The sequence below is a fragment of the Malania oleifera genome, chromosome 7 (assembly GCF_029873635.1).
Source record: "Malania oleifera isolate guangnan ecotype guangnan chromosome 7, ASM2987363v1, whole genome shotgun sequence".
In the NCBI taxonomy this organism is placed as follows: Eukaryota; Viridiplantae; Streptophyta; class Magnoliopsida; order Santalales; family Ximeniaceae; genus Malania; species Malania oleifera.
The window spans coordinates 1,753,600-1,769,432 of record NC_080423.1 but is presented as its reverse complement, the minus strand read 5'-3'; the positions used below and the strand labels follow the sequence as shown (position 1 = coordinate 1,769,432).

General features: G+C 37.0%; 2 protein-coding genes across 5 annotated transcripts in view; one reads left to right on the top strand and one right to left on the bottom strand.

Moving 5' to 3' along the window:
* LOC131159997 (DNA-directed RNA polymerase III subunit 2) overlaps positions 1 to 5,479 on the top strand; it is a 130,364-nt gene extending 124,885 nt beyond the window's left edge. For both annotated transcript variants that reach the window (XM_058115266.1, XM_058115267.1), the window contains one exon: positions 5,086 to 5,479. In XM_058115266.1, coding sequence (XP_057971249.1) covers positions 5,086 to 5,136 — 51 coding nt within the window. In that variant the 3' untranslated portion in view covers positions 5,137 to 5,479. The remainder of the gene's footprint in view (positions 1 to 5,085) is intronic.
* Positions 5,480 to 7,479: 2,000 nt separating this feature from the next.
* Positions 7,480 to 15,833, bottom strand: part of LOC131159996 (ferrochelatase-2, chloroplastic) — a 41,337-nt gene continuing 32,983 nt past the window's right edge. For 2 of the 3 annotated variants that reach the window (XM_058115262.1, XM_058115264.1), the window contains 3 exons: positions 12,416 to 12,516; positions 11,251 to 11,452; positions 7,480 to 7,895 (listed from right to left, as the gene is read on the bottom strand). In XM_058115262.1, coding sequence (XP_057971245.1) covers positions 7,671 to 7,895; positions 11,251 to 11,452; positions 12,416 to 12,516 — 528 coding nt within the window. In that variant the 3' untranslated portion in view covers positions 7,480 to 7,670. The remainder of the gene's footprint in view (positions 7,896 to 11,250; positions 11,453 to 12,415; positions 12,517 to 15,833) is intronic. The other variant, XM_058115265.1, reaches the window with a different exon arrangement.

Genomic DNA, 15,833 nt, shown 5'->3' with positions numbered 1-15,833 from the left:
TCACTCTTACCTTATTGTATCTAATGAATATCCCCAAAGGTTTTTGGAATGATGTCGTGCTCCCTGCTTGCTCTCTCATTAACAAAATGGCATCCTCTGTCCTTGGTGGTAAAATCTCATATTTAGTTATCTTCCCTAAGGCTCCTTTGTTCTCCCTTCCTCATATATTTGGTTGTGTCTTTTGTCCATTAGTTAACTCCAGGAATGGATAAGTTACCAAGTACATTTTTCTATGGTAGTCTTATACTCAAAAGGGATTTCGATGTTATAGCCTTACTTTATATCAATTTGTTGTCTCTGATGATGTCACCTTTTTTGAGTCTACACCATACTACTTTGATTTCTTGAGTTTTGTTGACCTTAATGAGTCCCTTCCTTTGCCTTGTCTTCTAGACCGTAACCTAATATCTATACCCAATCCTCCAACATCTTCATCCAATTTGAGTCCTTGTCACTTGTATCATCCCAATTCATAAGCACACACACGACGACTGAAGGGAGGAGAGCCTCTTTTAGTGTCCACTTCTACACCTTTGGTTCCCTCATCAGATGATCCTATTTCCTAAGATGTTGATCCACCCATTGTTGTTCGAAAACGTAAAAGTAGTTGTACCCCACATTTAATCCTTAATTTTGTTTGTTATTATTTTTTGTCACCCTTATATTATTGTTTTGTTAGTACTCTGTCCCATTTTGGGTGGAGAAATGCAATGATAGAAGAGATGCGTGCTTTGCAAGATAATGATACTAGGGACTTGGTACGTCTTCCTCTTGATAAGTCTCTGGTTGGTTGTTGTTGGGTGTACACTGTGAAGGTTAATCTAGGTGGTTCCTTGGCTCGATTGAAGGTCCGCCTTGTTGCTAAGGGATATACTCAGGTATATGACATGGACTATTCAGACATATTCTATTTTGTAGCCAAACTCGCCTTAGTACATTTGTTCATCTCCTTAACACGACCTATCACTGGCCTCTACACTAATTAGATGTAAAGAATGCTTTCCTACGTGGTGATCTTCAAGAGGAGGTCTATATGATGCAACCACCTGGGGTTGTGCTTAGGGGGAGTCAAGCTTAGTGAGTCGGCTCAAGAAGTCACTATATGGTTTAAAATAATCTCCAAGGGCATGGTTTGGTCGCCTCAATATTGTAGTACTTGAGTTTGGCCTTCAACGATGTGCAGTAGATCATTTTTTATTTTATTGCCATACTCCATCCAAAAGGATTTTGGTTATGGTGTATGTGGATGATATTGTGATTATTGGTGGTGATGATCAAGGTATTCAAAGCCTAAAGCATTTCTTGCAAACTAAGTTTCAAACAAAGGATTTTGGAACCATTGAAGTACCTTTTGAGTATAGAAGTATCAAGATTTTGAACAGGAACTGTCTTGTCTCAGAGGAAGTATGTTCTTGATACTTTAGATGAGACATGGCTATAGGGATCCAAACTTGTTGATAAACCCATGGATCCTAATAGTGAGTTACTGCCAAATATGGGTGATTTGTTGCCTAACCTAGGACGGTACTGGGGAGTTGTTGGAAAGTTGAATTATCTTACAATCAATTGACTGGATATATCCTTCACAACAAGTGTTGTGAGTTAGTTTCTCAATTCCCCAAGAACTAGTAACTAAGATGCAGTAATTTGCATTTTAAGTTATCTCAAAGGTGCATCCTTCCAACCAAGGATCTACAATTGGCTATTGTATCTTTGTCGGTGGTAATTTGGTGTCTTGGAAGAAGTAAGAAACAAACTGTGGTGGCTAGGTCAAGTGCTGAGTTAGAGTATAGGGCTATGGTGCACACTACATGTGAACTTGTTTGGTTGAAGAGCTTATTGAAAGAACTAGGTTTTCCACATTCTCAGCCTATGGAGTTAATGTGCGATAATCCAATTGCTATTTATAGTCTCCAACCCAGTCTTCCATGAGCGGACAAAGCACATTGAAGTTGATTGTCACTTTATTTATGAGAAACTTGTTCAGAAGCTCATTGCAACCACTTATGTGAAGTATGAGTTTTCAACTTGTTAATTTATTCTTTAAAGCCTTGGGAGGTGCTCGTGTGAAATTCAGTTGTAACAAGCTAGGCGCATATGATATATATGATCTAGCTTGAGGGGGAGTGTTAGTGGTTTTATAGTCATTTAGCATTATTATTATTATTATGTGTTGAGTTTTGTTATTAAGTGTGAGGTAGTAAGGGTATTATGGTCATTGGTATTGTACTTGATATATATATTATAAATAGAGGGAGAGATCATTGATGTTAGATCTTCCATTTTACCCAATTATTTATCAACTTCCTTTGATATAGATACATTATGTTGCACCCCACTTCGACCCGAGAGGAGTGGAATTTTTAGTGGTTGCATTCGTGATGCGTGGCAGTTTACTGTAAAGATCCCAATACTGCTCAATAGTATAATCTCCTCATCGACTATGAGTGCACTTTTCAAGAGGGCCTCTACTTCGTTCATCTCCTCCTCCATAGCCACTAACCACCTTGAGTGCTTCTGTGTTGCTACTTTGTTGAAAAGCAGAATCGCTTTTATAACGAAGGCAATCCTCTTGAGCCAGGGGTTAAAACACTAGATGCAAGGGAAGGGGAATGTGCACTAGAGGAAGTGTGAAGTATGTGGAAATAAACATCAGCAAAACATGGCAACTCTGCATTACCAAGTATTTGGGATTGGACTACCTCAAAATTGGATTTCAAAGTGCTACATCTCAAAGAACCATCATCTGCTCCCTCTACTTCTGCATCTTGTGAACATTGGCGGTTATGGGTTGCACAATGTCAAGCTCCTTGTGGATATGCTTTATCTCTACAAAGCACCCTGTAGAACTCCTATCACCTTGTTGTAACTGCAAGGATAGATCATACATGCATGTATTGTTGATGGAATACAGGAGTTTGACATAATCCCAAATCGCCTTGCATACATCATGATGCTTGCACATTTGTGCATTCTACGGTTCCATCGAGTACCACAAGAGGGAAATAATCAATACATCTTCCTAAATCCGCACTTCTTTCCTTTCTCATTAGAGGGCTCGAATGTTTAGATTTATTTATCTTGTCAAATAGACCTTAACAACCTTTACCACTGAACATAATTCTTTCAGCCAACTTTTTGGTTGTTATCTATAGTAGTGATGAAGGTGAATGACCAGAATAACTAGAACAATCATAGACAATGTGAACCACTTAAACAGCCATGAGTGAGCCACCAACAAATCGATATAACACTGCAACTGCCCCACAAAACCAACATACAAGTGCTGCCTCTACTCCAAGAGAACCACCAATGATTTTTAATAGTACCAAACCACAACTGACAAATTGCCACCAGTGAATCATTGAAAAAGGTTGGACCTTTGACAAAAAAACAAGACCAACAACTTGATATTATGGTCTATGGAAGAAATCAAAACATTCTGGAAAAAACCATAGGGGTTCTATGATTACTTATGTGGTTATTTTTGTGAAATATGGAAGGACTTCGATGGTTTTGAGAAGGGCAGTGATGGCCAGGTTGTTTTCCAGTGACAGCTGTGTTTTCCAGCAATCGCTGGACTGGTTTCTAGGCTATAGAGGTGTGATTGATCCAAACCTCATCACAACAGAACCTTAGGGTATTGATGCATTTACAATGGCATATTTGCATTGGATGATAAGGTTTAGGGTTTAATTTTATAGTAGGGTTTTGGTTGGATCTTGCTCTGATATCATGATAAAAACAGAAGACCTAATCACAATAATAGGTCTCTGCATCCATTTATAATGTGTCAAGTACATGTCAATGACCATAATACCCTTAATAATTCTCCCTTACTAACAGAATACTAGCGCATACCTATAATTCTAATGACCAAAATACTCATTAACAGATCTTACACCCTTGAAAATTCAAACATTTCTCTCCAACCATATGCACCAAATAATTAGAAAAACAGTACACCTTCAAAGAGTTTTCCTCTTTTTCCAAAAACTCCCAAGTTCTGTAATGAATTGAATATATACTTCAGCGAGTGCACAATTCAATCACAAGTTTTAATTTCTTATTTTACCTATATGAACATAATTTCACATTTTCACCTTCTAGGAATGTATTGCAATTATTATTATTATTATTATTTTTCATGAAGGCTGTATATGCTTAGAATAGATTGCAATCATCATTCATTTTTTCCATCAAGGCTGTATGTACTCCGTCATTTTGAAATAGATAATTGGCTAACTCAGTTGGTTACTGTTTCTGACAGAGTAGTATTAAAATGCACATGGATGCTGAATATATAGATATAAGCTGATTTTTCAGTTCTTATTTTGTTTTCTAATTCTTGTGTTATCTTCAAAATATTGTAGTCATTATTATATGAAATTATGTTTATACAATCCAGCAAAAGGGAAAACTTTTAAATTTCCATTGCAGTGTCACTTGGCCTTCTTCATTACAACATTTTTATTCATTTTCCCCTTTTTTCTTTTATGTTATTGTCACTATCTTTGCTTCCTTTTTCACCACCTTTTCATTCTCTAATGTTTTCATTTGCAAATCCTATTTCTTAAGCTCTGCTAGTTTTATAACCACAAATGAGTGTTTTTGGTTTCGCTAAAAAAAATTAGGTAAAAAAATTAGAGAATTTAGGCCTTGAATGTATGTGTGTATATATATATATATATATATATTTTAATCTCTTGGAAGATTTAATGTGATTTCATTTACATAAAATAATATATCATCATTTTCTCTACATAGAAGATTTAATGTGATTTCATTTACATAAAATAATATATCATCATTTTCTCTACATAAACAAAATGTTTGCAATAATGCAATTTTTCTGTGCAATTTGTGTCTCAAAGCAATAGTTTGTGTCTGAAAAATCATTCAGCATCTAAAAACATAGTGTATGTATACGGAAAGAATCTCTCTTTGCAAAGGCCTCACTTCTCTTCTTTACCCTCATGTTCATGAGGTTACATTTCTAGTAATCAATCTATTTTATTTTATTTTATTTTATTTTTTTTGGCCCTTTTTCCATTCCATTGATAACATTGATTCATGTATTTGCAGGAACTCCAATCCATGAATATTGTCCCTCGCTTGAAGTTAACTGAGGCATGACCTAATGCTCATGTTTAGCTATTCTTTTCTATGGTGGGATAATATGGAACTGCCTCATGAGCTTGGCATGCTAATATTCCCTCCAAACCATTCTTTTTGGTTCCCAAATTTCTATTTGAACTGCTAGTGTTGCAGCAAAAAAATTTTGCCCCAATGAATTGCAGAAACAGCCTCAAGTTTTAGCCAACTGGGGCCTTGTATATTCGTTTTTTAGGTATAAGGAATGTAATATGAGAGAGAGAGTGGTTTTGGCATTCACTTCATACGAATAAAATTGTTTCTTAATCAGTGATGGCTTTTGAAATAAGTTGGCAGGAATGATCCCAATGAATGATTTTAATCCTACTCCCCGCTCCCCTTCCGAGTTCAAGTAATAAAACCTCTGTGGGGGAGCCATACATTCAAACTGCAGTTAGAAACTGAAATGGTTTCAATGTGTTTTTGTTCAGTGTACAATTGTCTCAGCATTGTTTCCCTTCGCAAATATTGCAAGGATGCTTTCTTTTTCATATACTCTATTGGCTAATTTTCTCTTTTGACCTCAACGGCATTAATATTTTGAAGTTGAATACTTAACACATCAAAATAGAAAATAAAAATCCCCCCAGTTATTCTGGCATTTCTTTTCTAGCATTCTAAGTACTATAAAATATATCTTAAATAAATTATCAAACTATAGGATTAACCCACTGTTTAGTTGTCCTACTTGAACATGTCAAACGATAAGTTAATTGAGCAGGTATGTTTTTTTGGAATTTCTGTAGCTTTTGATTTAACATTAATGGCTTTGTTTAAAATTAAATTTATGAAGGCTCTTAAACCACAAATTCATTTGATGAAAGTTTAGATAACAGAGGAAGGTATTAAGGGTAACAGGGATCTTGAAATATCTAGCAAAATTGTTGTGATGAGCTAATATGAAAATTTATAAAAAAAAACTTAATACAACGTAAATCAAATAGAAATATTATCATTAAGTTGGCAATCTATTCTAGAAATAAAGATCAGGAGTGTACCCTGCTTTTGCCCACTGATTAATCCCCTCTAGTTAAACCTAGTGGGCCTTTCATCTTTGCCTCAAAATTTTCGAACCATTTCCACTTTTCCTATAGGATTTAATCATATACTATTTAATTGCATGGTAGCCCACTTCATTGTCCCTCAGGTTCTTTCTATGGTCTATTTTTTAAAATTGCCATTCTCGGCTGGGGTATAAGAGTGGCCAATCATTAATAATTTATTTGGTTTGCAAAAATCCTTACTCCTTGAAATAAAATATGACACAAAAAATTTTATTTAAGTAGGTTTTAATTAACTTTTTTATATTGTTTTTTTGATGACAAAAAGAAAAAACATTCCTATCCTAAAATTTGAGTAATTATTCTTTTTTATGCACTCTAAACAATTTCACCTTGGTTTTGTTTTATAATATTACGACAATATTTTGCATAATTATAATTGACTAAATAACTAAAATATTCCTAAACAAACATTCCACAAATCAAGAGTAGGGTAAAAAACCGTTAGCTCCAAAATTATGATACAACTCCAGCCAGTTTATTCAATTTCAATTTAGGTATTGTAATTTTTTTGGTTAATGTTATTGCACTATTTTAGTTTTATTACTACAGCTCGATAAAGCTCTGTCGAAAATACTCCAATAAAAATATGAATTTACAGTAGAAATGTGTTCAACATGTACACTCAACTTGCCCCACACAGGTAAGGATAGCGGTAATAAAAAAATTAATTAAAAAAAGGCCCACATTCCAACAAGGTCAATTAACAGAGGAAATATTAAATGCGTTGTTTCTATCTTTGCAATGAAAAAGTGCAACATGTTATAGGGGAATCACGAAAATAACGAACATTTTTAAAAATTTTAGGGAGCTTATAACTTGTTGAATGACAAATGAATGAGATGAATGACTTCCAACATTGAAATCCATCATAGGCATAGGCTGCCAGCAGAAAAATCACAGTTCAATGACCAAATAAATTTTTGTACTCTTACCACCTATGTTTTTGCATCGTGCTCACTATGGCACCAAAAAGGAAAACAACAGTGAGTGTTTTAAGTGTTTCAAGCATTGTTTTGGGTAACTTTGGTCCATTGACCTCAAAGCAATCAAGGGTTTATGTGTCTATTTTGATGCAAAGAGCAAAAATATGGATGATTCTGAAGCTCATGTATCCAAAAGGGTTTGTTAGAACATGAAATCTATTTGGTCATTGACAGGAAGCACAAAACATATTCCTTTTTGTACCTCTGCCATGGAATTTCTTCACGTAAAGAATGCTGGGTATGCATGTTGAATTCTGTTGTCAAAAGTCACTCGCATCTTTCATCACAGTTATTCTTTTATTTATTTATTTTTCTTTTCCTTTTGTGTTTACAGTTATAGTTTACTCACCACAAGACATTCTCATCTTACGTGTTCGCGTGTGACTTCTTGGAATATGGTACTATAAATTTACAGAAAATGATAAGAGGAAAATTTACTCATATGCACAAACAGATATGAAGTTTTCATTCAGGGAAACAAGGGCAATATGCCCCATTGATGCAGAAATCCCTCACCGGTGGTTACTTCCAGGACCAAAAGAACAAGCACTGCCAGCATAGCTGCCCTGCCATTCCAAGTTTCTGCGCTTTTTGTCCAACCCCATTCCCAAACTGTCACAGGTGGGGGTAGCTCCCTTCTTTGTGAATCATATGCTGCCAGTAGCTCTTCTATGCTGCCAAGTGGAACTAAAGACTGCAGACTCCAAAACCCACAATTTCAAAGAACAGTTATAGTCACAATCACATAATTTGCCTATTGGAAGAAATTACTTATAAAATATGTATGATTTCTTGAGAAAATATAAAAGTTTAGAAGCCATTAAGTAACCAAAAATTAATCATAAGACGGACCGCCTTACAAATAGGCAAAGCTATGGGGCTGAAAGCTAAAGATCAGTGTCAGTTTTCTTTGCACGCCGCACGGGATAGGGCATACACCTTTTAAGGCGCAACTATAGTGCATCATGCTTTGCTCATTAGCCGCACTCCTTTGGAAGATCGAACTCACTTTTAATCACCTTATGCCCAAAGATAAATAACTGCAACCACTTCCCCACAAGAGCAATGTTCTTAGACACCACATTATGCAGACACAACCAACCCCCCCCCCCCCCCCCCCCCCAAAAAAAAAATAAAAATGCTTTTCCCTTGAGCTAGACCTGCAAACTAATCAAAAGATCCTTATTTATTCTATACAACAGACCAAAGAAATTTCCTCATGGAATTCTCCAATTTTTTGCAATGCCAATGGGAAACATAAATTCAAAAAATAAAGAGGAATGAGAAACGGATAAGCCTAAATAAAAGCTATATGGCAATATGACCAACCAAAGGTTTAAAAAAAAAAAAAAAAAAACACCCTTCAAATGATCAGGAAACTGAAACTTTAGCAACCAGTATTCCAAAAAGAGACCTGTTAGTCCTAAGGCCTCCACGACTGTGCTCTTGACAGAATAATGGTTTTGCGAAACCTTTCCATTTCGTGGCCTCTCTTCCCTCTCCTCCTTACACCCATTGCCAAATTTGCCCATCATTATGGCAGATATAGACTGTGAAGGAACAGCTTCGCAGAAGATAAGCCCATGTTGATGGGGGAAACCTTCGATCTGAGACTCAATAGAGTAGGATAGGGCAAGTTCTTATTTGTGCTCGAACATAACCACATAATCATAATGGTTGAGATTATCTTCGTCATTGGTGAAGGATTCTTGAAGGGTATGTCGTCGGTGTTGGGAAGGTTGGGAAGGGGATACCAAAGCTCGCTTATTGGTAGTGTCACATAATGGTTCGTGTTGGTATTTTTGCAATATTGCGGGATTATGGTGGAAGCATAATGCACAGATTTTTTCAGGGAGAAAATTGAATTGGCAGCTGGTGTCAGAGAAGTTCCATTATTACCTTTATGGTGTGTTAGTTTCGGTTTCTTTTAAGGAAGTTACCTTTTCAGAGGTTCAGCGAGAATGGAGGATTCTTTTGCTCTGATTATTAGTTCCTAGAGAGTCAAAGAAACAGGCAACAATTTCTCAAAGTGATGGACTGATAAACCACGATAGGTCAACCGATTTCTGACAGATACTTTGCAACAGTGTTTTTCAAGAAAATTTTTTAAATAGGTCAAGCCCATTTGAAATTTTGAACTCTAGGCTGCTCTAAAGCTATTTCCAAAGGGTTTTTTAGGCCTTGGACATGCATATTCAATACTCACTCAAACAAAAATAGTGTTTTTTCTGTTGTACCTTTGAATTTGATTATGAAGAGTTGAGAAATCCAGAGATTTGTGTAAACACCCAGCTCTCATGAAGGCAAGCTTTATGTTAAAGAGTATTGAAAAATACTGGAGAGAAACTCCCAAAAGAAGGGGTTATACTTGAGGAGAGGATGTAGATCAGGTGCATAACCTCTACAAACACTGTTTACATCTTTCTCCTCCCTCACTCTTTCATATTTCAAGTTTATTGTGTGTTCACTGGATTTTTTATCACAATGCATCGCATAAGACATAGGAAAAGAGGTGTTTAGGCTCACTTGATGTTTACATTTTTATGAAAGAAATTTAATTAAAGCAGAAATAGAGTGGACACCAAAATATCATCATAAAATATAGCAAAAATATTTTTAGTTGAGTTCAAATTAATGAAGATACCACTCTTGTCAATATAAATACTCAGGCCAAAGAACCTCTCAAATATACAAAGAATAAGAATATTACTAGAAGACTGTACCATCAGCCAAGAAAAAAAGGTAGCATCAGCAAACTGCAAATGAGACCCAACTACCACCTAACTCCCCAAAGCAATCCACTGGGAATAAAACCTCTATCCACAGCCCCTATCAATCAATATGCTCAAAATATCCATCAGAGCCCTTCCTATCCAAAACCTTATCCAGAAAACTCCAACCAACCTGATCTAAAGCTTTTTCGAAAACTTAAAGACAAGCCCTCTCTCCTTCCTCCTATACAGAGTCAACCAATCACCACCAAATCAGTATCCAAAATTTGCCCATCACCAACTAAAGTGCCCGGAGAATAAGAAATAGTAAAACCCAGAACCACATTCAACCTTCCAAGAACCTTGACATTTAACCCAATTCACCCCCCACCCTCAGCCTCAGGTTGCTCTTTTGGCAAAGAAAACCTACCGAGGATTACTATTCAAAGGTTCATAAAGTTAAGGGCTAATCCAAAATAACACAACTGTCCCCCAGGGAAAAGCCCAATGAAATCTTTTGGAAGGGGAGCAGAGGGATTTCAGATTGGGGATGGGCTACGCCCTGTTGTGTTGCGTTAAATAGACACAGAAAAAAAATGCCCAGAGTCAACTAAAGCATAACTAAAAGCATAATGGAACCCAAAATAAAAGCAAATTAACCACCATGAGCCATGTTAATCCTTAAACCCAAGATCATCTAAAAAAAACATAAAACAAGATAAGCACATTTTAATTTTATATATATATAGAGCAGCCCGATGCACAGAGCTCCCGCATATGTGGGTCCGGGGAAGGGCGACCATAATGGGTCTATAATATGCAGCGTCAATTTGCATTTTTTTAGACTGTTTCCACGCCTCAAACCCATGACCTAACACGGCAAAAACTTTACAGTTGCGCCTAGGCTCCCCTATATGCTGGAAAACTAATACTTAATACACCAACACCCCACAAAAATATATAAACAAATAAATATATAGCAGTAACAGAAAAATGGAAGACAAGAAGCAACCTTTTGGTCAGACATGCTTCATTGTCAGAAATCAATAACCAATCCTTTCTTTTAATACCTAAATCATGATTACTTGGATTTGCACTGAAACTTTTTCACTCTAGGTTCATCACCAAAAATCCCCCAGTTCTCAGCTCAAATTCCCAATGGCACCTAATTTTCCCATTGTGTTTCCCAATCCTTCCTGCCTCAAACCTTGTTCCAGTAGTTCTAAAACTGAACGCCTAGTTCCTTGTGCCTAAATTTTGAATTTTTTAATCTCTGCTAAAGATGACATGCATCTATCTCACTTCTATTTTATAGTTTCAATATGAAGAATTGCATACCTGCCGAGCTTCAAGATTTGAGACTGCCATTGCTCCTACATAAGGAAGGCTTTCAATCACGGCATCTGCTAAATCTGAAATGAAGGTGGGCTCACATCCTAGTGCAGGAACACGCCCCCATCTCTCTATACCAGATTTTAAGGCTAACTCTTTGTACTCAACATCAATTTCTTCTAGAGTTTCAATATGCTCACTGACAAAGCTGTAACTATAGTGTCAGAAGACATGAATATCTGAAATACTGCTAAAACAATCAAGAAAATTGTTTGAATTAGTTAAGAGTTATAATGCATCATTAGAAACTACGATGGTTTTAACCAGACCGGTGACCAACTAAGTGAAGCTACTGGCTGAACCAGGGGGTCAACCAGCAGTCGAACCGGTAATACACACACACACACACACACTCAAATATATTGCAGCTGTACTCTTTATTATAATATTGAATTAAAAAATTAATAAATAACAAAAACTAAACAATTTTATACTATTTTCCTATTAATACAATATTTTTGAACCTTATTATAATTAAATATTCAAATATAGAGAAAAAAATTTGTTTCAGTTAAAAAACACACCCAAACTTTTTTTTTTTTATAAAAGAAGAAGACATTAAGAGAGAAATTACAGAGTAGGTGAGGATAGGAATTCCTCAATAAAGAAAAAAATTTTTAAAAAAAAAAACTCACATGTATGTGTACGCGCGCGCGCGTCAGATGAGAATGCATATATATTTTATGCATCAGAACAACTTAACACAAGATAACGTTTGGTGCCGAGGTAATGAAAAATTGAAAAGGCAGTAGTAGGACTGGGCTTTGAATCCCATCTGCAGCATTTGGCATATATTTTTTTGTGTAAAAGACCGGGTCAACCCAGCCAGTCCTCTGCATCGAGCCAAGTCCAGTCGGGTTGACCAGTTTTGGCCAGGTTGATCACAGTTTGTTCATCTTGGTATCACCTAAACCGGAAAAGTGGCTGGTGCCTGTCCAACCCCACCAGTCTTTCCAATCCGGGATTTAAGACAACGGACAATACAGCTTGCTTATAGTAAGAATCTGATAAATCACAAAGCTGATCCTACCAATATGATGCAGTACCACAAAGCCACCACCCAAGCGCACACACCACCCACCCAAAAAAAAAGGAAGACAATCAGAGATACCTTATTGGGACAGCAAGAAGACGTTTAACTCCTTTCTGCCCAAGCTCAACGATTGTGTCATCTGTATAAGGCTTCAACCATTCAACAGGCCCAACTCTACTCTGTAAAAGAAAATTTAGAACTACTTAACCCAGTAATTTCATAGCAATAGTACATAGAACAAAGCACATTTCAGTTTGTGGAACAGGAATGAGATCGCAATACTACCATGCTCTAAAAATGCGTTCAGTTAGTTGTATACTTGTATAAAGATATTGGTGAAAATGTGTAATTGGCGCTTGTAAATTTTTCCCCGAATAGAAAAAGAAACATTATTAAGAGAGACTGAAAAGAGTACAAGTTAATGGAGGGCATGGCATCCTCAAATACAAAAGAACAAAAAATAATAAGAAATTGGAAGATATTAAGAAGGCCCTCTTCAAACCTTTCTCATCATAACTAAAGAAATTTTTAAGCTTTCTAACTCCCTTTTGACACCTTTTTTGTTCTTAGCTGATCACTGACCCAACTGCCCTCTGGGATCAACCACTGCAAATGCATCAATCATTCTACCCAAAACCTCTTGAGCCTTATTGTCCTGCTCATAAGCCTCTTCTTCTGAGACATTGGAATTGGCAAAATACCATCACTTTTCCTTTGTTCACTCTCCACACGACCATAATCTATATAAACAAATAAAAATTCTTTAACCCCTTAAAAATTGATGCCCCTTCCAAATACTATAGGAAACTGACAAATGGAAAAAATTATCCAATGATTTACAACCATACTGAGCAAGAATATCGTCCAATAGTAAACCATCATCACACTCAAAAATACTCTTGAACTCACTCTCCTCTGCCAACACACCAGCTAAATTGTTTTTTCAATAAGGAGATGTCTTAAGAAAGAAAGAAGAGAGACTACATCCGAAATAAGAACAAGGAACCCTCAAAAAAAAAAAACTAAACTAAAAGAACATCAGCACAATTCTTAATCTCCTTCAAAGCTCCTTTTTAGACCTATGTAGAAATACCCTTCAATTTTCTGACAAAATTAACCAAACTAACCAAATTCACACCCCCAGGCCCTACCCAACAGCATCGTCCCAAGCTGTTACTGTTCCTTTTAGTATTTTTCAAAACATCATCTTTTATCCATAGTTTCTCCAGTAGTCACAATAATTTCTGCCTCTGGAAGTTTCTGCAAAGCCACCATTTCTGTGACTCGGTCTGCTTTCAACTTTGCTGGAGAAGAGTCCCCTTCCTTAAATGAAGTGAAGACATAAGACGAATTTTTCCCTCCATAAGCCTAAGACGGCTAAGATGAGTGTCCAGCAGCAGCAAGTACTACCCACTAAACCAGGAGGAAAGCATAGAGGGCCATCTATCCTTGAGGATTGTGCGATAAGTAGAAGTTCCTTCACAAGCTCTAGAATTTCTTTCCCTCTGGAATCTAGAAGATGGTGTGAGGTGTCAAGACAAGGCTTTTTTCCTTTCTCCGCTAGCAGAGATACCATTCCAAGCCCACATTTCTTTTCCCACAGATTCAGCAGTGACCCAATGCTGTTGCAAAATAGCAAAGAGGCTAGATTCCACACAACTCTAGTCCAACGTTACCTAGAATGTGGAACATTCTAGTTAGTGGAATGGGAACGGGATCGCAGTGCAGATCATGCTCTAAAATGTGGAATACTAAGGAATAAGGATATACTTCTATAGATGTATTGGTGGAAAATTGTGTAATGGCACTTGTATATTTTGGAGAGGACATTGAGATGCTTCCGAATATAGAAAAGGATTTTTTTTTTTTGGGAAATAGATTAATAATGACCAAATATAGAATCACAATGCGATGGTTCCCTACTTTAAAAATAAAATAAAATAAAATAAAAAAGGGCAGCCCAGTGCACAAAGCTCCCTCGTATGCGGGCTCCCTACTTTAAAAATGTCGAACTAAAATTTTGGATCGTTAGACTTAGAGCTCCAGAACAAAAATGAACTACATTTTGGAACGTTCATACCAATTCGTGGTTCGCTAGGGTGTTACTTTTTCTGCTAACTATGCTCTAGTCCAAGGGCACAGAAAGTGATCAACAGTTTCAGCAACAACTTTGCAGAGAAGCATCTGTTAACGTGAGACCCCTTCTCTGAAGATTAGTGAGTGTAAGAATCTCCCCCAAAGCTGCCTCCCAAGTAAAAAAAGCAATTTTGTTTGGTGCAAGAGTTTTCCAAATGGTTTTCCCAAGGAAATCAGGTCTGACCTTAGTGTGCCTGTCCAGCTTGCTTGTACAGGGAGCCGTGAAGTTACCATTTATACTGAGCCTCCATAAAGCACATCTGGAATCATCCTTTTAGGCACATTTATATAAAGGCAGTCATAAAAATCAGCAAAAGCATCAAGCTCCCAATCATGAGCACCTTAAACAAAAGAGATGCTCCAGCCTTCCAGGCTGCCCCATTGATGGAATGATCCACATAAGTACTAAAAAAATTGTTTCTGCCCCTTGTTCCTGTAGCGTACTGATCAACGGTCTTTTGATCGGCTTGTTTTCTAGCTCCAGACTTGACTTTTGCAAACCAACACCACAATCCCCATTCCCCACAGACACTGTCGATCTTCCCCTCACTGAAATCCTACCTCCAGAGAGTGCCCCATGCGCACTCACGTGCCAGTCAAAGGTTGCCAGGGCTGAACCCACGTGCTGGCACGTGAAGCCACTTTCAGGCACGTTTTTGGCCTGAATTCATGCAGCAGTGGTTGAATCCCTCTATAAACATATTAATGAAGTGATGCTTTTTTTTTCCCCAAAGATCTCACCTTTTTTAATTGCTCATGTGCGGCACCCAAGAAATGGTTGTTTAATGCTTCCTGAAGCTGTTTGTCAATGGTTATTGAGTTTATTGGGTCTGAAACAGTGTAATTTGCTGTGTTTGATTCGATGTTCTAATTCCTTACATAGACCATAAATCAAGCTGTTGGGAATGTGTTTTGCTCAATGGTCCAATCTTTTTCGACCACGCATTCATGGTAATCTGTAAGCTGTTGTTCGGTGTTGGTAAAGGTCATTTTTCTGTGGTAGGTTTGGTGGTTCACCTTGTTTTTGGTTGCTCCAACTGTTCCAGTGCCGTGTGTTGGTTTCTTGGGGCCGTGTCTAGGTTTCATGGTGCTGTAGCAGCCTTGTATTGATTTATTTGTGACTCATTAATGGTGGGTCACTTTGTTCATGGTTTGTTCCGATTGTTCCAGCAATTAATCTTGGTATCATTGGGCTAAGTTTGCGAGTGTTGGGATGGGGTTTGCAAATCCCAACTGTATGGTTACCTTGTTAATCACTTGTTTAATTGAACCACATACTGTGACTATATTAGAGGAGGAATATTCAAGGTTTCTACAATATCAATCGTCTCAACAAGCATCTTATCACATTGTATCTTTT